The 24,719-nt window shown below is 44.0% G+C and overlaps 1 protein-coding gene across 1 annotated transcript; it reads left to right on the forward strand.

Annotated features, from left to right (window-relative positions):
* Positions 1-206: 206 nt before the first annotated feature.
* il16 (interleukin 16) lies at positions 207-24,664 on the forward strand. Its single transcript, XM_061244997.1, has 22 exons — positions 207-335; positions 6,695-7,068; positions 9,388-9,521; positions 9,652-9,781; positions 10,707-10,844; positions 10,967-11,078; positions 11,292-11,440; positions 11,731-11,841; positions 12,319-12,433; positions 12,531-12,604; positions 13,512-13,728; positions 14,225-14,342; positions 14,473-14,605; positions 14,710-14,797; positions 15,562-16,067; positions 17,450-17,558; positions 17,832-19,314; positions 19,786-19,960; positions 21,062-21,163; positions 22,086-22,329; positions 23,192-23,311; positions 23,813-24,664. Exons 1-22 carry the CDS (start codon positions 323-325, stop codon positions 23,977-23,979), a joined length of 4,812 nt encoding a protein of 1,603 aa, XP_061100981.1. The 5' UTR covers positions 207-322; the 3' UTR covers positions 23,980-24,664.
* The last annotated feature ends 55 nt before the right edge of the window (positions 24,665-24,719 follow it).

Raw genomic sequence — 24,719 nt, forward strand, 5'->3', positions numbered from 1 at the left:
TCCCAAGGAAAGTTAAGTACTTTCCTTTTTTCCAAATTACCTAGACAGGAAAAGGCTACAATTTGGTGGCTTTTTCGCTTGTGAAACGTCTTCTGTGCTCCCAGCTGCCTAAGAAAGAGGGAGGCGGTAGTTACAAGTTGCCCAATCTAAATCAGTGAGTAGTTGTTGCACAGATCTTCGAGCAGACTGCAGAACAGCACAGCAGAAACTAATGCACCTTCAGCACCTAAAGCAGCACCACAGCCATGCTCACCCAGGGAATATTCTGAAGCCTGACTCAAACTGAAACAGTTTTTCCAAAGTCACACTTCAGCATTCAAGGATGATCCACTTTGGTGAGTTATTTGTTGACCTCATTTTACTTCTGAGAGGTTAGAGAATAATGAACAACAATCAGCATCTGTGGACTGTGTCAGTAAGGTTCATGTTCATATACTGTATGTTTGTGTGTGTGTGTGTGTGTGTGTGTGTTGGGGAGGAGGGGGGGTTGAACTGGCCTATACACAACCCTTCAGCTTCACAGAAGGCTGTATGTAATTTAGGGGCAGGTTGAGAAATTGTAAATTGTTTCTTTGCTTTAGCTTGCATATATTCTGCAGATATTTGTTTTTTTCATTTTGCAATGATCAAATTAATCAAGTCTGAATAGAATAATCATTATTACAGTTGATTTGGTGGGGTTTAAAAGTGTATTCCAGACACAAATCTCTGCATTAATGAGATCAGCAAGGCTGCCATTGCATTAAATGCCAGAATGTACAGTTTACCCATGCATCACTTCTATTTACTGACAGCGATTACATAATTTTATGAATTTACAGCCTTGTTCATTTACTCTGTATACCTTAGCTTATATAACTGGCTGACAATTTAAAACATCCCAAAAAGGCAGTGACTCATTTTAATGACCCTGGCAATTGTATGACTTAATTAAAAGCAGATCAGTTCTGGAAGTCAAAATGATAGGAGGAGACTCTTTCAATAGATGGGGCTGTACTATTACACTGGAAGATCTATGACTGTCAAGTCAAAGTATTATCTACAGCTCAGATTTAATTGTTAATTTGCTGTATATTTATCTATACCTTAGAACAAAGATGAATACATGAAATGAAATTTGACTGATATTTATTTAATGATTTGATTAGTTGCTTGTGGCACGTTGGCTTGGTTTGCGGGGAAGAAGCAGGGCAATCTGAGGCAACGTGCCACATTGCTATTTAATTATGTTTTTACTTATTAATCCAATACCCTTGTTTGCTCATTTTGGAACATTCAATGGCTATAGGCCTGCTTTTACATCACTGCTGCCCTGCACCTACAGAGAGAACACTGTACCTTTAATGGGCATGCCTGGGAACTAGTGACTATTGTCCTCTTTACAAACGCTACAACATGCTACATGGGTGCTAACAATACACCCCTCTCTTGACCCCTCTGCTCTGAACAACTACCGGCCGGTCGCTCTTCTTCCCTTTCACGCTAAAACTCTGGAACGAGCGGTCTGCTCCCGACTGTCCACTTATCTTCTTCACAGCAATCTCCACGATCCCAACCAGTCCGGCTTCAAGAGTGGCCACTCCATTGAGACCACCCTGCTCACGGTCACTGAGGCACTCCACTCTGCTGAAGCCAAATCCCTCTCCTCTGTCCTCATCTTCCTCGACCTGTCGGCCGCCTTTGATACTGTCAACCATGAGATTCTGCTCTTATCGCTGTCTGGGATGGGTGTCACAGGATCTGCACTCGCTTGGTTTTCCTCCTACCTCTCCGGTCGTTCCTACCAGGTGACTTGAAGGGGCTCAGTCTCTGGCCCTCAGCCCCTACAAACTGGAGTCCCGCAGGGCTCAGTTCTTGGTCCTCTCCTCTTCTCGCTATACACCATGTCGCTTGGTTCTGTTATCTCTTCCCATGGCTTTTCTTACCACTCTCACGCCAATGACACCCAACTCTTTATTTCCTTCCCCCCCGATACCCAGGTCACCACACAGATCTCTGCCTGCTTGGTCGGCTCATGTCACCCCGCTCCTCATTGGCCTCCACTGGCTTCCTATTGCCGCACGCATCCGATTCAAGGCCCTAATGTTGGAATTTCAGGCTGCTAAGGGGACTGCCCCACCTTACATACAATCCTTAATCACTCCCTACTCCCCAGCTAGACCATTCCGCCAGCTCTGGTCACCTTATGGTTCCCTCACTAAGAGCACCTGGCGGTCGAGCTGCATGTTCATGCCTGTTTTCTGTTCTGGTTCCTCAGTGGTGGAATGACTTGCCTACCACTGTCAGGATAGCAGAATCCCTCCCCCTATTTCAATGCAGACTAAAAACACACCTTTTCAAACTGTACCTTAGTCCTACCTCCTGATTTCCCCTGCCCCCCATTCTGATATCCCTATCCCTCTTGTCTAACCCCCCAAAAAAAGAAAAATTGCACTTATGATGACTTTATGTTAAGAACAACACTTTGTGTATTTTACTAGTTATGGATGTGATGCTTTAACTTGTGGAAGAACCTATGCGCTTGTAAGTCGCTTTGGATTAAAAGCGTCTGCCGAATGACTAAAAAGTAAAATGTAAATGTACCGAGGGGCTAATAATAGGCAGGCTAATGACAATTAACCAATTTCACCTCAGGAAGACAAATTGTGCCCAACAGCTGCAAACTGTAGCTGAACGTCTCACAGAGGTGACAGGGCTCATTCTGCCCTGTGGCAGGTGCTTTGACTAGCTGAGCCACTCAGCAGGAACAAACACTCTTATTTGTGGATGACTTGCATGTATTATTTTATATTACCTGGGCCTGGGTATTTCATGAAGCCAGATGAAGTACCTTGCATAAGGGTTTGCAGGACCTTCTCCTGAAATAAAATCCTTAATACTCAAAGTTTAACTTTGACCATCCTTATATGTCTCTTTGTCATGTAATGACATTCTAACAGAAAATATTCAGTGAGTGAGAGTTTTGTTCTTATGCACTTAACATACAGTAAGTGTGAACTTGAGCATGTTTATTACATGACCACAGGCACTACTATTGTATTCTGAGGCCTGCCATCTTTGCCAAACCATATTTGCCTTGGTTTTCAGCTATCAATTGGCACTATGAATGTAATTTTAAAACAGAACTGCTTGTCTGTTAAACCGAAACATTTGAAATGATAGAACTGAACAACCTGAAAAAATCTCTTCAGGTTACGGTGTCCCCACAGTGGTCAGTATGACTGCAAAAAAATTTGGCCTCAGATATTTACAACATTCTTGGCTCATAGTCCATAGCCTGTAGCACAGAGAACAGACATTTACTGCATTTTAGCATTCATCTGAAACAACCTTTTTCCTTCCCTTAGAAATCCCACTAACAAATCAATCACTTATTTGAGTGATAAGTTATCTTCTTTTTGTAATGTCAAGGAGGGATACAGTATTTCCAGCCGGTTTATCTCCAGGGAATATTAGATGAAAGAGCTGGCCTACTGTCAAGCTCAAGGACTATTGGCAATATACTTGGAGACTGAACACAAGACTTCATTTTTTAGGATCAAACACTGGTCAGTGCACTTTCAACTGCAACTTAAGAACTACTGAAGTTCACATAACAAAAGAAAAAATCAAAAGAAAATATAAGAAACCCTCTCTCTGTCGAGTGGCTATGGCTCTCTGCAATTCTCTGCCTGTTTCTGGGCTGCTAGCTCATCGCTGCAGCTACGGGCAAAAAATCTGTTTTCTGTCTTCTCTCCTCCCAGGTCTTGGCCATGGTTTTAAAACAAAACAATATCACTGCTGTGTGCCATTCCAGCAGTTCATTTCCGAGGAAAGTCAGAGTCACACTGTAGCTATTATAAGCAGTGAATGTGCATCCTTTTCTTTCATAAGTGGTCAATTATGAGCTTAAACAGCCACTGGTGCTACTCAAACGGCTGGGCGGGAGAGGGGTCTACCATAGTATAGTATGTAGTAGACAGGTAGTACTGTATGGCAGAAGTGTAAAGGACATCACCAATCATGTAAATTTGTTTATCTCCTTTTAAAAGTCCACTGTTAACAACAACTGCAGGTATTGCATTAGTTTTGTTATATATTTAAAAAGGGTAAACCACTCATTTGCACTTTGCGTGACTAAACCCTCGCTGACACTCACTGAGAAGAGACTGGGTAGAGAACCTGTGCTGTAAATCCAATGCACACAATGGGAGACATTGGGGGATGTGCTGGAAATGTATCCTAATTTCAGAATTATGATACATATGTATTATGTGGAATACACATAATAATTTCAGAATTATGATACATACGTATTATGTCTTACACCGTGGAATACAAATGACTAAATAGTATTTTATACTTCAAATGCTGTATCAGGGCTACTGCCCATCCCTGCATGTTTGATACTTACACAACCCAGCTTTCAGGTTTTGATATATTGTGCTATCGCCAAGCAACATCCAAAGATAACGTCCGTATCATGCATTTAAATGGTAAATGGTTGGCATTTATATAGTGCCTTTATCCAAAGCGCTGTACAATTGATGCTTCTCATTCACCCATTCATACACACACTCACACACCGACGGAGATTGGCTGCCATGCAAGGCGCCAACCAGCTTGTCAGGAGCATTTGGGGGTTAGGTGTCTTGCTCAGGGACACTTCGACACACTGTGTCGAAGGGGGATTGAACCGGTAACCCTCCAACTGCCAGACGACTGCTCTTACTGCCTGAGCCATCTCGCCCCCATTTGACATTACTACATTTATTGAGCTTTCCTTATCCTAATTTGGACACTCATGTGTTCACTCATATCATCAGTAGATTTTCCTTGATCAACCCATCAGCATGTTAGGGCAGGCTGATGTCACGCATAAGATGCAAGGTACTGATAGTGTTAACCACTGGCTGCAGTGGCCCACGTGACAAATGTATTCACTTGAAGCAAGTGTTCAGCCTGTTGGACACTGCACAGCCTTCAAGAAGCCAGATAAAACATCAGCCCCTCTGTTTTCACTGAGACAGAGTGGACAAGCCAGGCACAGAGATCTGTTACAGCTGAAGAAACAGACACACACCCCCACCCAGCATGCTGAAAATGTAGTGAAAAATGCAATCTCACTTACAGAAATAATGGGATGACGTATAATTTCACTCTGATCGTATAGTCCTGGGTTTCCACTCAGACCTTGTGAGTGCGGATACTAAACTCCCACAGGATTTATAATTTGTATCACACAGCAGTATCATATTTTTAACTGGACATGCAAGTATTCCCTAGAAGTTGGTTAGCATGGTCCTTTGCCAGCCTAAACAGGAAAAAAGACCAAAGCTATGACACGCAGGAAGTGGTATACAGTCGCGCTGACTAAATGTGGCAGGATTTGGAGTCGACATAATACAGTATTCCTTTTGTGCTTGCTGCGGTCTTCCAAAGCTCCAATGGGTGTAGCTACAGTATAAGCCTGCATAGAATATCTTTCACACTCTTGGTCAGGAGGAGAAATGCCAATAGAGATATTTTCAGTAATATAAACAGGAGAGCCTCTACCCTTTGTTTAGTTGTTGATTACATTTTCGAAAGTCTTCTGCAGGTGGTGTATTACGCAATATACGTACACGAGGGTAACATTTTGAGCAAGGCCAGTTAGAGTTGCAAAACACATTTATTAATGGATGTAGATGATGTACAGTCCATTTTTTTCTTGCTCGTCGCGTAGTGACTGTACTAAAAACCATAATTTTCAAAAATAGAAACGTACACATTATGTCCTTGTGCACGTGTGTAAGAAGAACACTTCCATTGATGCCCGATTTAATACTTTCCCACATGCATAGTGTACATCAAATTATAGAGGTGAACATTTTTCATAGTACCAAGTCTATAATTAAAATGAAACACAGAACACACTGTGTTCACTGATTAAAGTGTTAATTCGTACTGATTTATGGTTGTGTGTGCATGCTAAACAATTTGACCTAAGCAAATGATGCACGGCAATGTTTCTGAGAATCCATAATAATGTGATATTAAATAGGTGCTATGCTTCACTTTATATACACTTTACATACACTATTATTTGCTGCTGATGGTAAAATTTGATTTGAGCAGGTTGACAGATCGTTGGCTTCCTCATGATAAAATGGCCATATGGACATAGTCAATCAGGAATATTTTTCACTATGGACATAGCATCTAGAAACCTACAGTTAAAGAGTTTCTCTTATCAATGCATTATACTGTACATACAACAAGCATCTTGCACTTCGCATTAAACTGTGCACCTCCTGTTAATGGTGCATAGTGTTGGTGCATTCAAGTTTGAAGACAGTGGATAAGTGTCTGTGGTCAAAAGGCCAGCTTGGTTTTGCCAGTGCACCATCCATAATACATCAGGGTCAGCCTGCAATCACTCCAGCCCACCCACCCTGAATTCAGTGAGGTGGCAGCTTTATGCCCATATTATCAGGTTGTTTCTGCTCAGGTCCCTAGATCAGAAACATCCTCCGAGGCCCAAGGAGGTGTGACTTATTCCTGAGAGCAGCGTAGCCGACCAGGAGAGGAACTAAACAGGAATCATGAGGCAACATGTGCCTTCCTACAGCCGCCAAGGGGGAAGAATGAAGCTTTTATCTGGTCTCTGCCTCAGCAGTTTCTCAGAACACTTATGAAACAGGATTCCTAACTGAATTTTCTAATTGCCTCGCAGAGCGTCCCCCTCCATTAGCCGGCCAGGTCGGGAGGAATCCATCAGCGGACATGCCTCTCAGATACTCCCACCACAGGAGGAAGGCGAATGGCGCGAACGGCAGGAGGATGGAGCGGCGCTGCAACCACAGGTCCAGGAAGCTGGCCGTCATCTCCCGCTCCCTGATCCTCTGCAGGTCCCAGGCCAGCGATGACGGCTCCAGCCCAGAGGAGCAATATGCCGACTTTTGGGAAGGAGAGAGAGAGCAGGAGAGGGAAGGGCCCAGGAGGAAGCCGGAGAAAACGGCTCCATCCTCGGCAGACTCCTTGGCTGCGCCTCCGCAGTGCCACCCAGGGGGGCTGAGGAGGAACATGAGGAGGACTTTCTCCATAAAGGTACGACCACTGCTGTCCTGAGTCACCATGGCTCAGCAGGGTAGGGATTTCACAGCGCCTGTTACACTCTGAGAGCAGCATGTGGCGCTTGAGATGAAAATACACGATTACACGCTAATAAAATAATGATAAGAAAGTATGCTCTGTATTGTAACACTATTTCCTTATTGTTTTCTTCTGAAAACTATTCCAGAGGAGCCATAATGGGGTTATGCTTTTTCATGTTCAGACGATGGTTATAGAAAAATTGATGGGTTTTGATTAAAAATGGATGAAGTAAAGTGCTTTTGCTAAATGACAGCATGACCAGCAAATGGCAAACAGATTTTGTTTCTGCACAATTTTCTTTAGGGATCCTGTTAACCCTTCAACACTAGGTCCAAATACAATAGGAAACAACAGAAATGACTATTTCTGTTTTGATTTAACATTGAGTCATTGTGTGTGTTTTTTAAATATAATTGCTACCGTATTGATCATTATTTCTATCATATTTGGGGTCAGCTTTTTCCAACTGCATATTAAGTGCAACTAAGCTTATATTCTGATAACTGCGAACATGATGCCATCCGATGCATAATTGATTTATACTTTGGCATAACCAAAATAAAAAGTAATAATGTTTCTATTTAGCAAAATAATTCTGTATAGCATATCTGTGCCCACTGTGGAACTGGGAAAGACCTGGAATAAACCTTTTCATGCACAGATTGCTGCTTGTCAAATGTCCATGAAATCTGCTGCCTGTTAGATATACGCTGAACACATTAATATTCACATTTTACTTCATGGCAAATGGCACCACTAATCACATTTAGATACAAATCTTTTCGAAATTCACAAATAGTGAAAATAATATTTGTAACATGGATCTTTTTTTTGTATATACTATATAAACTATATGAGATCAATGATTCTTATAGGGTCGATTCGATTTCTATGACCAGGCATTGCAATATAATCCCCAATATAATAAAATAAATCAGTCAGAATCAGTGATTATGAAGGGAAACAAGATATTTTGTTTGAATTTTGTTTCTGAAATGCTGTAGCCTGCACTGCTCTTGCGGTGTATCCCCGTGTTTCCTCTGTAAATGAAGTAATAATCACATGCGCTCTCCAGTGCCTCAGACTGCGGTGCCAAAGGGCTCACACAAAAGGGGGTTTGTTGTGACCCTGAGGGAGGACTAACTCGTACAGGTCCTGTAAGACATTCCAGTGATGTCATGGTTGCATGCCCCCACAAAACAACAACAGTCTGTACAGTACTCAAGCCCTGGCTCGCTGTCTGATGTCTCCTTAAAACACCCAGGCTATGTTTCAAAGCCAGCGGCAGAGTTGAAAAATAAGAAAAGAGGCATTCAGAATTAGGATCTGTGTGTGTGGAGACCACGAGGAGAAATGTACCACCCATTCAAAATTCATTCAGAATGGATGTCATTTCACGTCATAAACATAAGCTCATTAACGCAAAGCACTCATATAGTTTCTGAGTAGACTGAGGCTTACAGTCATGTGACAATCCATTCATAAACAAATGTAAGCACTGCTGACCTATCGAGATGAGATTATTTAATCTGCGGCAGGCATGAGGTCTGGCAACCTCTGAGACATTCCAGAAATCATCTATAGCCACAGAATCATTGTCATGTGCATCCCAGTATATTTATTAGTTTTATTAGTTTGTCACCTTCCAGGACATGATAAGAAAGCAATTTACATATGTTTTGTCTTTACACAAGTGCTTGCTGAAAATAACTTTTGATTAGAACACTTGAATTTTGTTAGTTTTGTTATAATGGAACTAAGCTACCTTAAGTCTGTCACTGTCAAGGAGGAGTATGGTTGAATTAAAAATATATAAAAGTATAAAATATATTCAAAAGTTTCACGTGAATTCATTTTGGAGGACTCCTAAGCCCATTTCATGTTATGGTCACATGCCCCTATAATTACACGTAATAAACTTTAACAAATCAGATTTGGCGAGTATAATTTTTATTTAGGAATGAAACTCATTGCCGTATATTTTTTAGGTAACATTATATCTTTCAGTTTAAGTTCAAATTTCTATTAAGAGAGCAATAATCATTTTAAGCAGAATATTTGCTTGACGAAGGCCTGCACGGTGCTGCTAATGTTTCAAAAATGTTCTTGGTCCAAATGTTGGTTAAATACAATGGTAATGTTATGGTAAGTTTTTTTTCTGAGCCTGTCACTCTGTTAGTTCAAGGTCTTGATTCAGCCATAAAAAGTCAACATTTTAACCTTGTATAGAGAGCCTCTTGTATTAACACTGCAATGTCTTTATTGAAATAGGAAAGCAGTATCTGGAGAATGTGTGTTGCGACTGGTGAGGACAGCCTGGGGCTCCAAATCTCCGATAATAACAGCCAGCCAAGTGACAAAGGGCTCACTGTTGGCCATGTGAAAAATGGAGGGGCAGTGTTCAGGTAATGCCTCCAAGCCATTTCTATGTTTTATAGCACTCCCTTCCTGGGTTATGATGGACAAATGCAAAACAAATCCCACTAATATTTATATTTCATAATTAAATAAATGCATTTTTGTCTTTGTCTCTAGAAACAGTTATATTCAGCCAGATGAGCCACACCCACTCAATGGAAAGTTTGTAAATGGCCATTCGCAGATGGAGGTCGAGCCAGTGCTCCAGTCAGCCTCGCGGGGAGTGGACACAATGACTTACACTGATGTGAGGCATGCCTGTGCCCTCCCACATACAACCAACCAACACTTTTTTTCACACTCTGAAAACAGGAGAGTCAGGAGAGTTCACAAATGATTGTCTTCCTATTAGATGTAAACTAATAACAAACAAATGCTCCATTACCAAGCCTGTGCAGGTCAGAGAGGCTGCAGCACACAACTTTATTTACGTCCAACGATTGCCTCACTTCACCACTGTACCAACCAATGCAGCCCTGTATCCATACACGAAAGCTGCTGTTTCCATCTTGTCTGCTAGCCTAAGCCTTAGACAAATTTCCTCTGACAGGGGGACTGCCTTTATAAGATAATAGTGAAATCTGGGCTCTGTGGCAATGATAGTTATCTCCTGGGACTTGCTTGACATATTGCAGTGTCACTTTAGCCAAAACTTTGTCTTAGAATAGAATCTGAGGCAGAAAACCAGAAGTATAATTGAATCTAGTTTCTAAGTAGTTTTACAGTGTTGCTTTGCTGAAGTAAAATCATTATTTTCAATGCCCTACTGCAGGAGAGACCCATTGCTTCAATTCCTCGCTCCTTAAAGAGAAAAACACAGTTGTTAAGGATACTAAACAGAAGGCATTATTCAGAACAGTCATGCTTTTTTTTGTATTGTTTGAATGGCTGGTCAGAATTCAAATCTAAATCACATTTACATGTAAGTGTGCGTAAATATGGCAGGGCTAAGTCTAGGAGGTGGAATCTGTGCAGGGGCTGCACCTATTGGTGGTTTTCTCCTAGACCAAGCGCCCTGCCACAGTAAAGGTTAAAACTTTGGCAATGATTTTATGAAACAGGGACACACTAATACACTAAGTACTGAGTTAATAAGTACACATAAATGAGGTCAGGATGTTCTCATCATGGGATGCTTTTCATAAAAAAAATATGCGCATCTGTTTCAGCAGGATTTTTCATCTTGGGAAAATAGTATGCAGTTGTCCAGTCTTAATGCTCCTCCAGTGCCTCCCACAGATAGCAAGGACCCACAATCCCTGATCCACTGTAGAGATAAAGAACACATGGACGTAGATGCTGGCCATAAGGTAAGCTGCCAGCATCTGCATAGTGTTGAGAGCAACCGGACACTACCAAGCAAAAAATAATAATGTAATGAAGGAATACAATAACGCTGTCTGCCACATCTGTGCTGTTTCATGTCTGAAAGGAGCCTATTCTGGAGGTGACAGGGGAGAATGGAGGATGCTGGGAGAGAGAGAGGGCTGAACAAGGCTCAAAGAATCCGTCAGCCAGCAAGAGGACCAGATCCAACTCCACTAGTGAGTGGCACAGATATACACCAAACCCTGTTTACTACTGCACACATAATGTGTTTGCCAGCACCTGTTTAAGAGTCAGCCCATTCCATCTCCATGTGCATTTGCACCCACACTCTGACCCTCACACATCACACATGCAACCCTTTCCCAGAAACCCTTGGCAACAGAGTGAAATTCATTGTTTGATGTCGTCATTTCATTTGGTCATCACAGGTGTCAATCCCTACTGGATCGGAGACTTGGACACGCTCATTATGAAATCGCCAGAGATCTATGGGAACCACACCCAGGGGAATGCCGGCTTTTATGGGAACAGGAAGTCACTGTCACAGCAGCTGGAATTCCCTCATGGGGTCACACAGGTGAGCTTAAGCACAGATTATTCATCAAGCAGACTTCATTCGCAGGCCACAATGTGAAAAGCAGGTGTTCTCCTCTGGGATGTTTGTGCTTCAACTATGTACAGAGTGCAGCTCCAGAAAGAAAACTGGATCTCATTGTTTCTGCCTGTTAAGACAGAACAGTTTGCACATTGATTAAACTCACAGTGCAAGTTCTGGTATATTCAGATTTGCACGTGACATGCCCACTGTGCATGAATGCGAGGGTATGAGTGTGCTGGCATGTCTGAGGCGTTGTGGCCTGTCCGCAGGTGGCCCCCAGACCCTCCCGGTCCCTGAGCTCAGCTCTCCTGGTCCACTCCAGCAGCACCGTGCAGGCCTTCATCATCTGCAACATCGTGCTCATGAAGGGCCAAGGCAAGGTGATGCCACATTTTCTCCAAACCATTTCTGCTTCCCAGAAAGTTCCAGAACATTATTTTCAGGAATATTACTCACACAGTTCATATAACCTGAAACAACTGTGTGCAGTCTGCTGTTGACTTGCAGATGGTGATTTTTTATTTCAATTTTTTGTTTTATCGTGCAATCTTTAAGAATCCTCGAGACCATTCTTGTTGACATGTAGCCTCCATATTTATTCAAAAGTAAATAACCTTCACTAGTATGTTTGTATGCAGCATTCCTGGAAAAAAAAATATTTTCTGAATTTTTGGAGCAATGTGTTCAAAGACTTAACGGGGACTAGGCTATTGCATAATAACATGTTTAAACATAATGGGAGTGTAACTGAAATATTCCTGAAACACTTGGGGTTTTTTTGTGTAGGAACCCACCTCCACTTTGGTAGTGTTGTAGCCCACCCAGGGCAGATTCTCACAGCTGTCCTTGCTCCCCAGGGCCTGGGATTCAGCATCGTCGGGGGGGAGGACAGCATATACGGGCCCATGGGAATCTACGTCAAGACCATCTTCCCCGGAGGGGCGGCGGCTGCTGACGGAAGACTGCAGGAAGGTAGCGCCCCAACCCCCCCCCCCCCCCCCCAGGCTAAACCCTGTGGCTCTCCTTCCCACGCGCACATGCTAACCCCCCTCCCAATCATGTCATGCAGGAGATGAGATCCTGGAGCTGAACGGGGAGTCTATGCATGGCCTGACCCATGAAGACGCCCTGCACAGATTCAAAGTAAGTGTGTGTGGTGGTGCTGCTAGGCAGAGCTGCCCACCAGTCTGTTCACCTCTAGACATTGCAGGATTGTCCGAGAATACAGGCATTGCTTAGTATTGCAGAAAAAAAACAGTGGTAAACCATATGGGAAAAAAGTTAATAACATACTAAGTAATAACATACTTGGGTAAATCATGTGCCATCCAAGATTTATGGTAGGTTGCTTTATTGTTAGATAAATTATATAAAGCATTTATAGGAAACTGTCATTTTGGTTTTGCATCTGAAAATAAAATGTCCGCTCAGCTAATCAAGCCATTGCCCAGTTGCTAGTAAAAAAAGATTTATAAACTTCATCTTAACTTTTCCCTTGGGTTACTTGCTTTGTTTTAAAGAGCAGCTAGCCCACTGGTACTTCCCTTTTGCAACATGCCTTTTTGCCGACACTATCCCTCCAAATCTTCCAGAGCATTTTCTGCTTGACTGGCTCTCTCCTTCCCCTGGCACCATTTTAAATCCCCGCTGCTGTCATACAATGGACAGTGCACTTACATACCAGATGTCTTCCTCTCCTTCTCCGTCACCCCTGCCTGTGCCCTGTGCTACTCTATCAGTAGCCATTACCTATCTACCCCAACTGCCACACCCTCAGCTCCCTCATAGCCGCTATCCCCACTGTGGAGAAGCTAAGTTTCAGTGTTGTTTTTCTTAGTTTTTCTGAAACTTTCCCATGCAGGACTCCTGAATTATTACAATACTGACAGAAGTGAGAAAACGCTGTCTCTTTTTCAGTTCCACTTATGTCCTCACCCATATAAGGATTAAAGTCAGCTTCGGTGCAGATGCGGCTGGGAGTCGCTTGCTGTCCGGGCAGCCATTTTGTAAGAGCGTGCTGCTGATTTGGTGTTGTCCATTTGCTCTGCAGCTGGTAAAGAAAGGGCTGCTGACGCTGGCGGTGCGGACCAGCCTGCGCGTAGGGGCGCTGTCGAGCCAGGCCCAAGTGGCCCAGCTCTGCCGCTCACGCTCGCTCAGCTCCAGCGCGGGGATTGCCAGAACCAGCGCCGACATGAGTGAATACAACTTCCTGCCCAACCCCGCCAAGCCCAAAGATCGCATTATGATGGGGGTAACACTCTATAAAGGTCAGTTTAGGACAGAAATTCACCCCTGAGTCCCCATTTCCCTTTAACTGGCTCATCAAGCTTTCAGAAGAGGAATATCAGGTTACACATCACCAAGCCCATTCTGAAATAAGCAGATTGAGGATCACACTCAACCGATGCTGATTCATTCAGTGCATTGTATTTCCATTGACATATTCCAATATTTGTGGTCACTATATGTAATAAACTTTAATTTAACATTAATTGAATTCATTAATCGCACATCTGTGCAATTTCATCTAAGTGAAATTATTGCATAAACTGCATAAAAGTGTAAGTGTTAATTGTGCTTTAATAATGGTACAAAGCAGTGTAATTAGGCAGGTATAAGACCATTGTAGTGCAGAGTATTAGCTAACTGGGTACTGCATGCACATGTAATATACGTAATGAATAGGAGGATGTTGTTATCTGTCTCCTCTGTCCTCGCGCTCTGTCTCTCTCTGTGCTGACTGTGGGTCTGTGTGTCCTGCAGAGGTGGGTGTGGGCCTGGGCATTGGGCTCTGCTGTGTGCCCTCCGGTGAGGGCTGTCCTGGTATCTACATCCACACCCTCTCCCCGGGGTCCGTGGCGCACATGGACGGACGTCTCAGGTGAGATCCCTCCCCTCCCGTCGAGCTTTCCACACGGATCAGCTTGCCTTCACGATTCTCTGAGGATGAGGATGTGTTGGACTATGGGTTAAAAATGGTCAGAACGTTTTCCCTCTAAACACACACACAGGTGCGGGGATGAGATCATCGAGATCAACGACACCGTGGTTTACAACATGACGCTGAACGACGTCTACAACGTCCTGAGCCAGTGCAGCCCGGGCCCCGTTCAGGTCATCATCAGTCGGCATCCGGACCCGAAAGTGAGTGAGCAGCACCGAGGAGCAGAGCCCTGCCCCAGTGTGTACACAGCTGTGTAACAACTCCATAAGCACTGCCCGTTCCGCTGTGTGTCACCCCGCTCCAGGTGTCTGAGCAGCAGCTGAACGAGGCCATAGCACAAGCTGTGGAGAACAGCAAGCTGAAGAAAGACAAGCACCACTGGTGTATGGAAGGTGTGTCCCTCATGGCAGTCATCAGTGGAAACATCAACATCTCATGGTAGCTGGGCTGAAGAGTATAAATATACTGGGGTCAGACGTAAGGAGTTTAAAGGAAACCAGAAGTGAACTCTTAGTTTCTGAAAAACATTCTGAAAAAATTCCCCAGTATTGTCCCTATTGGAATTAATGGTGCTCTACTTTTTGTATTTTAATGCTTTCTATGTTTCACATTTTAATATATTGCATTATTTTTGCACTCATACAGTGCATATAAACAATGCAGTTGGCATACAGAACATCATTTGAAAAACAGGGAGAAAAACAAATATCTTTGTATATTTTTGCTGTCTTTTATTATGCATTAAAAATGCAAGTGACACTTTATTTAGCAGCCTGTTAATTACCTAGGATTTGCCAGGTCCCTTTTAGGTAGCTATTTTGGTTTCAGAGGTAAGTGCTATGAAATGGGTTGTAAAACATATTTACATTGTACTTACATATGGTACTTACTGACTTTGATTTATAGTACTTACCACTGAAATAAGTTGTTGCCTAATAATGACACAAGTAGCTTTGTATTTAACCAGTAAGAACTAGGTAATTAACGGGCTATAAAATCACATTACCAAAATGCATGTGATAAAATATAGAAGAGAGAAGTCATTGTGTGAGTCATTTGTTTGTTGGCACAACATTTAGTCCAGTTACAAATGACAGACCTCTGTGACTGAATGTGCCTCGGAGCTGTGAGCTCATTCTCATGTGTGCATTGGCAGGCTTGAGGAGGCCGGAGCCCTGTTCACACGGGAAGCAGAAGTGCGACCGCTGTGTGGAGAGGAGCTTCAGTCAGCTGAATGGCCGACGGGCCCAGAAGGTGATGACGCGCTCCTGCAGCGACAGCACCTACAACCACCGCTCCGTCGCCGGGCCCGTGGGCCCACCGCACACGCTCCAGCACCCCGACCTCAAGACCAGGGTCCACAGCGTGGACGTGTCCATGCACTTCCCCCATGTCCTCGGGCCCGAAGGCTGGACGGACGGCGGGCCCCCCTGTGCGGACGAAGACTACCACACCGCCTACAGCTGCTCCGAGTCCGGCTCCAGTCAATTCCTCTCAGACCTCGGCGCCAGAGCCTCCAAACCCCAGCCCCCAACACCTCCCAAGAAGTACTACACACAACAGGAAGCGGCGAGTGAAGAGCCTGTTCTTGACTCGGAGGGGTCCAATGGGGATTCGCCTGTAAAGGAGGAGGCCTGGAAGTCTTCCCATTCCCACTGTCGGGTAGGCTTCCTGCTCCAAGCGTTCAGCATGTTCAGCGCACTCAAATCACCACCCATGTGTGCTTTTCTTCCGGCAATATGTTATTTATGTATTTCTTTATTTTAACATCTAATAGTTATGTAAGTGTTGGCAGTTGAAATGAGATATTATCTAAACAGCTGTTAATGCTGATCATCACAGTGTCAAAATTGCGCAAAGTACTGAAAATAGGGGTGCCAGATTTGAGACCGGTCATTTTGTAAAATAAAAGTCTTACTTGCCATACATGTTTTCCTGTGCAGTTGTATTAATATGAAATAGATTTTTTGGGCATAAAATATAGCTAATTCCCTGCATTGTTTATATTATATGGCCTTTTTCATTCTATTTTTCTCTATATTTTCTTCTCCTTTTCTCTAACAAGTATGGAAATACTTTTGGAGAGCACTGTACCTGTAAAAATAAAAATGTGTTTATTATTAGAGGCAATATATGTACATTGTGCACTAGTGTGGAAAACTGCTGGTTGTTTCACGAGGCAGAAGAAGATATAATCCTTGGCCTTTACTCAGCTCAGTAAAAAGTAAAATGTAATGATCTTCAGTGGCTTTCTACTGGTTCAATAACGAATGTGAAGGAGTGCAGGAAGCCTCAGGCTGTTTTTGAGCACACATACAGACCGCAGGAGGCCGTTGTCTGTGGGCGGATCACAGTGTGCACACACAGTCAGCAGCAGCAGTGTGAACAATGCTAGTTCTGCTCTTTTAATTGTTCTCATAGTATCTTTTTATTGATAGAAAACATTAAGTTTAACACTTATAAATATCTGTGTTCTTTCCCTACATGCCTCAACTGTAGTTTTTCTGCACTTTGTACATGGCTTTGAGAACGATCCCAGGGTTACTCTTTAAAAATGTACGTTGGATTTCTTGAGATCTTTTTGTTGTGATTGGTGGAAATTGTGCATGGGGGTAGCACTGGGCTGAAAACCAAATTCTTCCGATAGAAAATATTTGCATATTTTGCATGAAATATAATACACATTCTGGGCATATACGCAGTATCACAATAAATACTAGTAATTGTTCTTTTAAAAAGTCAAATGCTGAAAATACTGTAAAATGACATTAACACATTTAAATATGAATTGTTTTAATATTTTAAATGGAATTTTGTTGGTACCATTGAAACAGCAGTCCAAGTGGATCCCCAGTCCTGCAGAAGTCCTTGCATGCCTGGCATGGAGACAGCTTCAGCCTGTACAATTTAATCAGTGGTGATCGAGGCAAACAAATGCTCTCTCCTGCCACTAATGCATGTTAAATGGAAACCAAAAGGATGTGCTGCTGTACCTTTTGCGGTCAATGAAAATGGTGGTGTCTTACTTCCTGTTTGTGAAACAGGAAGCAGCTAGCAGTCTTTCTGATGAAACTAAGGCAGCTCATACCAGTTCTGTCACAGCAAGTTCCGACTTAGCAGAACACTCCTCCAGAGAAGACAGGAGACATAAAGGTAGGACTAAAAGGACTTTATATATGCAACTTATACCAGTTGTAGTTCCATTTAATTTTGTACCGTTTCTATGTCATAAAAAATCTGACCCAGAAAAACCTTCCAGTAATAATCTGTCAATAGGCGTATTGTGTTTGTGACACACACAGGAATGCACACTATGTTTGGCAAAGTGGTTTGCTTTTCATCAGAATATAAGTAGCCTTTTGTTATAAAAAAGATAATAAATGTGTTTAGCATCTGCTTCATCACCAGTCCTCTCCCTATGCACAGGTACTGAGCCGGCCGTCCTTGTCTGCTCCCAGAGTAAGAGGCCAGCACTGAGGAGGCAGGCCCACGTGGAACTGATCCAGGAACAGCTGCATGACCCCTGGGTGAGGATCTCCGACAGCACAGAGGCCCAGTGTATCTTACTGACCATGAGTGAAGAGACCGGGACAGCTGACCTCAGCGGCTCGGCCACGCCAGAGGGCACCCACGTCGCCCTGGCCCCTTCCGAATCCAAACCCGAGGAGCTGCTTAGCGCAAAGAAAGGACCTCCAGTCGCGCCCAAGCCCAAGCCCAGCTGGGTCCGGCAGAGCCTGAGGAGTGGGAAGGCTGCAGGACAACTGTCGGAGCCGACCAAACCTCCCAACAAGCGAGCCCAGGACGCGGGTAGAACATTCGGAGTGAATCTGAGAGCTACCTCCTCGACCTCAGCGAACCTGTCCATCAAACAGAAGATCCACTCGTTTGAGACGTTCTCTAGCTCGGAGACGCCGGTTAGGGCGAGCTGGAGGTCGGGCCCTTCTGCGTCGCACTCGTTAATGGACAAGGTGCCCGGCCGAAGCGACGCTGTCTGCTCCTCCACGGATGCCGGCAGTACGGTTAACAGGAAGCTTGCGGTGAACGGAACGCCCACGGCAACCCGCACAGCCCACAACGAAAGCCCATCCCCTGACCCTGCTGCTGCAGGCACTGCTGACCTGACCCCAGGCACGAGTGCCATCACAGAGACCTGCAGTTCCCAAGAGGAACTGCCTGACCAAAGCGAACGCGAAGTGGAGGTTCCCGTCACGGAGCTTTCAAACGACCCGGAGCCTTCAAACGACCTGGAGCCTTCAAACGACCTGGAGCCTTCAAACATCCCAGAGCCTTTAAACGACCCAAAGCCTTCAAACGACCCAGAGCCTTCAAGCGACCCGAATCCTTCAAGCAACCCAGAGCCTTCAAACGTCACAGAGCCTTCAAACGACCTGGAGCCTTCAAATGACCCAAAGCCTTCAAACATCCCAGAGCCTTCAAACGACCAGGAGCCTTCAAACGACCCGGAGCCTTCAAGTGTCCCAGAGGCAGACATTCAAAAGGCTTCTCCACCTCCTTCGCGCCCCAGCAGGTGTGACAGCCCTGTTACCATCCCTAAAAGCCTCCCTGCTGAAGAACCTCTGCCACTTGCAAGAGACCTTATATCTCTCAAACAGGCCAGCCTGCGGACCAGGAGTCTCCCACTGAATGCCTCCCTCTCTTCAGACGGCCCGACTCTCCGGGTGCTGGATGGCGAGAGCCTGGGGAAGATCCTCTCTTTCAGTAACCAGGTGTCCCATGCACTGATCCGCTCCATGCGCTCTCTGCCTCAGTCTCCCTGCTCTTGGCTGGGTAATCCCTGGCACCACCCTCCGGGATCTCCCCTGATCAAGCCTGATGAGGACACCCCATTGGCTGAAAAGATCCCCCTTTCCCCGGGACCTGATAGCAGTGAACCGGGCTTCTCTGTCAGGTAGGTGTTGGTACACAAAATTAAATTATCAGTGTGTTGAATCAAGCACTCAGACATGTTGATTAGAGAACAAAATGAGTTCAACATACATTGTGTGATTTCTGTGATTCTGTTATACATATATGGTATAAAAGCCACAGTGGAAGTACAGTTTGCCACCCACATCACAGAAAGGAAGTGTTTTTCAGTTCTCAAGTTTGCATGTAGTTCCGCTTCTGTAGGGAAGAACACTTGCACACACTACTGTTCTCACTGGAATAGAACCATTTCTGTAGACAGGTCTCTTGTGAAATAGACATGTTTCACATTCAGCCAAGTCCTCCAGCTTCGGCTTATTTCCTTGTAAATGTGTTAAATGTGGGCGAGAGCATAGCAGCCATTGCTGTGGGTGAAGGCGGTGTTGGAATGAGAGGGGGCAGGGAGTGCAGGAGAAAGGCATGACTGAATGTGTGTCTCCTCTGTGGGCGACAGTCTGGCCGAGCTGAGGGAGTGCACCATTGAGAGGGGAGAGGAGATCAGCGAGGAGCGCCCCGCCCAGTCCAACCCCTCCTCCACCTGCGCCCAGTCCGTCATCTCCGCCATCCCGTCCGAGGAGGTGGAGAGGATGATCCAGGAGGTCCGAGCGCTGGATGAGGAGACCCTGAAAGTAAGCCTGTCACTTTCCCAGCTTTACCCGTCCCAGATTTGCTGAACAGCAGCCACCAACGTGCCGACACGACAGACCAAACACATGCAGAGTCTAAATTGCCCCTGTGTGTGCCCCTGCCATTGTCCTTGACCATGGCACTGTCCTCAGAACTGGAGTTGGTCCCCAGGCACTATAGCTATCCATTGCTCCTCAGTAATTAGGATGGATTAGATGCAGAGGACACATTTTGTTGCCTTAGAAGGCAATGAACATCACAAATAACTACCCCGTCTGACTAGCCATTCGAGCTACCTGGATTGCTATGTACATCATATGCATGCTTGTTGTCGGACAAAGAGCTGAAGCACTTTGCTAACACCTAATGGGCCTTCAGAGAGTTGAAATGGCCACTTCTAGCGGAACGCGCCTCTGTCTCCATTTCAGCTTCACGCTGGAAGCAGTACTGTGTTGCGCTGGCTTCTCCTCTCCCTTGGAGGAGGGCTTGGCCAGCCTATCCAGAGCACATCTGCAGGCATTTCCTCTCCATATGTCATCGTTTGTGTCCCTGCACCAGCTAGCGCTGTGACAGCTTCTGCCCTTTCCCTTCCTAATTAACAGCCGGGAGGGCTCTCCTGTAGTCACGGTAACCTGTAACTCCAGATTCCCCCCTCATGACAGCTGTTGACCGTAAAAAAGGCTGAGGGGTCAAACGCAGCAGGCAGCTACATCTAGTATGTGCTCTGTGACTCCCAGAAATGATGTTGAGTCTTTAGGGGGTTGGGGCGGTGTGGGCTGCCCAGCTTTAAAAGTCCAGATAGAGCCATCTGGAAATGCTAACTGTAGCAGCTGGTGTTCATTAAGAAGTCAAACTGTGATCTTTTTGTGAATGCAAATACACCTTTGCAGACAAACGCCACTGTTGCAAAGATTACAAAACCAAGGCAAATAATTGGATAAAATGTTACAATCCACTGAAGGGCGCCTTTAAGTGAAACCTCTGAAAACATCTCGGTGATGACTAATATTGGTCTGTAACGGTTTCAAGAAAATGTTCCTGTCAAGAAACTGAGACAGGAAATCCAGCAATGAAAGACATTTTGTTTCATTTTTTCCTTTCAGCAATTTGAGGACATTCATGTTGTCATCTTGCACAAAGAGGAGGGTGCTGGCCTGGGCTTCAGTATCGCTGGAGGGATTGACCTTGAGAACAAAGCAACCACTGTATGTAACACTTCAGAAAAACAAACAGACAAATGAAACTGTAAAAACAGATATAAGTCTGTTTGTACAGTATGTTGTACAGTATGTTCAAAGTATGTTTGAAACTTCTGTGTATTGCTGCTGTATATTGTAAATTATGATGACTCATGAGCTTAAATTTGAGCACCTAACTTGGATACTTAACTTGCAGCTATTCTTTGAAATGTTATGTGAACAGGTTACAATGTTAAAAAAAGCTTTTAATTAAAATTGTTGTATTTTTTTCACCTGCTGCTTTTACTTAATCTTTTATTGCATATACACTCAGTGGGCATTTTATTAGATATTTATTAGACTTATTTTTTAGACTTCTACTGCTGTAGCCTATCCACTTAGAGTTGTGATGCATTGTGTGTTCAGAGATGCTCTTCTGCCTACCAGTGTTGTAATGTGTGGTTATTCATGTAACTGTCACCTTCCTGTCAGCTTTGACTAGTCGGCCATTAACAAGACATTTCTGTCTGCAGAATTGCTGCTCGCTGGATTTTTTGTAGTTCTTTGCACCAATCTCTGCAAACTCTAGAGACTAGTGTGTGTGAAAATCCAAGTAGATCAGCAGTTTCTGAGATACTCAATCCACCCTGTCTGCCACCAACGATCATTCCATGGTCAAAGTCACATTTTTTGGATGATGTGAACATTAAATGAAGCTCCTGACCCGTATCTACATGATTGCACACATTACACTGCTGCCACACAGTTGGCTTATTAGATAATTGCATGAATAAGTAGGTGTAATAAAGTAAGTGTTCCTAATAATGTGCTTGGTGAGTGTATATTTCTATATGTGTGTTGCTGTTTTTTTTGTATGTTTCATTACGGTTTTGCTGTTTTGCTTTTACTGTTATGCTTTTTATAGCATGTTGCGTTCTGTGGTTGCCAGGTTCACAAAGTATTCCCCAACGGACTGGCAGCGCAGGAGGGAACCATAGAGAAGGGAGACGAGGTGCTGTCCATCAACGGGCACACGCTGAAGAACGTGACGCACAGCGACGCCACCGCCACCCTCCGGCAGGCCAGGACCATGAGGCAGGCGGTGGTGGTGGTGTGCAAAACCAAAGACGGAGAGAGGAACGGAGGCGGCACCAAAGAGCCGGTCCACAGCAGCACAGAGCAGAACCTCACAGGTACACACAGCAGCTACACTGCTGGGCAGAGGCACCAGCGCTCTGTACTGTGTCACTACCACATGCTTGGCTTCTATGATTTTAATCCACCGTTATCATTAACAAGAAATGTCATGGAAACACTACGGATTCCGGCATCTGACCTGGGTCAAATACATAATTGTTTTGGATTCAAATACTTTTCTATGCTTGATTGATCATGGCTGGTGGAATTGAGCCACCCAAGTGGACCAGAAAGTGTGGTTTACAGAGTATTTCATAGGTTCCACTAGACAACCTCAGTAAAGTGCAGAAAAAAACATGTTTTACCCAGGTCTGCCTGGCAGCCATGTAGCCATCACAAGTAGAACTCTGTGTTGAGATAGTAGCTGATTGATTGAGGATCAAGGACAGTGAAATACACCCTCTTGCCTCCCTGGCTATTCATCATTCAAAATGGGAGATAAAAGATAAACGAGAGAAAACATCAAAATATCATCTCCATTAAAGACTTTTACCATTTGTTTTCTCACATTTTGTAAACGTGATAATATTTAAACAGGCTGTTGCAAATAGGTATTAGCAGAGCCATAGTCAGGAGGTAGAGGAATCCATAAATTACTGGAAGATACAGATCTGTATGACAGAAGGCTCTTAATGCAGTTGAGATCCGCTCTAATTCTCCTGGGCCGCATTATAATGGCTGGATTTTCATTCAGCCTCAGGTCTGAAATGGAGGCCGTATGGGCTTGTGCTCTTGTCCGGGCCAAACTGCTTAAGTTCCCCATTTAAAAACCCCAGCGAGTGAATGGTGGTTTGGCCCACTCACTGCTGAGCTTTGAGGGCCACTTGAGGGATCTGATTGAATTCTCTATTTTACCAGAGGGTGCAACTCTAACACTGGAGCTGGAGAAGACTGCAGGTGGAGTGGGGTTTAGTCTAGAGGGAGGCAAAGGCTCCATCCATGGAGACAAGGCCATTGTCATCAATAGGATTTTTGCAGGTATGTTACAGCACCACTTAAAATGTGAAAGTTTACAGGTATGTAAGTGTATGTACCATACTAGGTAGTAATAAACCCTGTGTTAAACATTGCAGGCCAGGAGATTAAAAAAGCACTGAAAAGCGATTAAACCCTTAACACTCTTGTGTGCTGCTTGGCGGATGCAAGTGCTAATTGTAGCACATTTGTGAATGCATTTCCACCTCTCTCCTTGCCATTAGCGCAGTCTTTACCAGGGATAATGCCAGTGATGTCACCATGTCTTGACATGATAGAACATACAGTGATGTATTTAAACATTAAACTCAAGCCTTGTAGTGTATAGTACATTTGTGGTATACCCATTGCAGCAAAATGTGTTCTATGGTAAATTATTGAAAAGTAAAGGATTCACTTTAAAAAGCTATGCATCCATTTCCGTTCTGTGTCTTAATGCATATGGAGTATAGATTTCAGCCCAGATTTCCCCAGACAATGTGTACTTCCTCTGCCCGTCTGCAGGTGGTGCTGCAGAGCAGGGTGGGATCCAGTCCGGGGATGAGTTGCTGCAGGTTCAGGATGCTGTCCTACAGGGGCTAACACGCTTTGAGGCCTGGAACATTGTCAAAGCCCTTCCCGAGGGGCCTTACAAAGCCGTCATCAGGAGGAAGGAGGCAGAGCTGCCCTGAATTATGGCCACTGAGGTCTATTCCAGTCTTCAGAACAGTACTGTAATGTTGTATTGCCTTACAGACGGTCACTTTATCATATTTCATTACCATGTGTTTACACTCTAGGTATTTTGCCTCTTTTAATCCTCAGAAAAACTTAATCAGGGAAGCCAGTAAACACATTCATGTTCACTCATTTCAATATTTGGCTTTGCACAGACACTGTAAACACAGGTAACAGATTACATTTAACAAAAGCAGGAGATGAGAAAATGTTTTTACTTGATTTTTGACTTTGAAAGGTCAACTCAACTTTCATTATACAATTATTTCAGAGTTTGCAACAAGGTATACTACAGCAATGTTTCAACGCATTTAATACATCTAGATTAATTTTGAAAAGTCTGAGAAATCGTGGATTGCCTTGGAATTTTTAAAGATTTATTTGTATTACAGGAGGCAATGCTGGCTGTAACAGCACAGTTTTTCATGCAACTATGTCTCACTTAAAAGGTTATATTCAGGCAACATGTCAGGCTTGGGTAAATGTCCTAGGGATATTATAAAAATGTATTTTAATTATTTTGTACAGACTAAAAAACATATGATAAATATAGGTTATAATGCCCAGATGTTAATGTGGAAAAATTATGCTTTGGGTAGATTTAATTTTCAAAAGTAAAGCTGAAATAATGAACTAAAACGTGTCTGTGGCGCATTTTTCAGCTGTCTGTTCTCATTAGATCTGTCTATACCAC

This window comes from Conger conger, chromosome 6, assembly GCF_963514075.1.
Source record: "Conger conger chromosome 6, fConCon1.1, whole genome shotgun sequence".
NCBI classification, from domain to species: domain Eukaryota; kingdom Metazoa; phylum Chordata; class Actinopteri; order Anguilliformes; family Congridae; genus Conger; species Conger conger.

What these genes read in the sequence shown, in the direction of transcription:
- il16 (XM_061244997.1), top strand. An exon ending in ACGTAGATGCTGGCCATAAG is followed by an intron (nt 10,845 to 10,966) that starts GTAAGCTGCCAG and finishes CATGTCTGAAAG; the next exon opens with GAGCCTATTCTGGAGGTGAC. An exon ending in ACGCCCTGCACAGATTCAAA is followed by an intron (nt 12,605 to 13,511) that starts GTAAGTGTGTGT and finishes TTTGCTCTGCAG; the next exon opens with CTGGTAAAGAAAGGGCTGCT.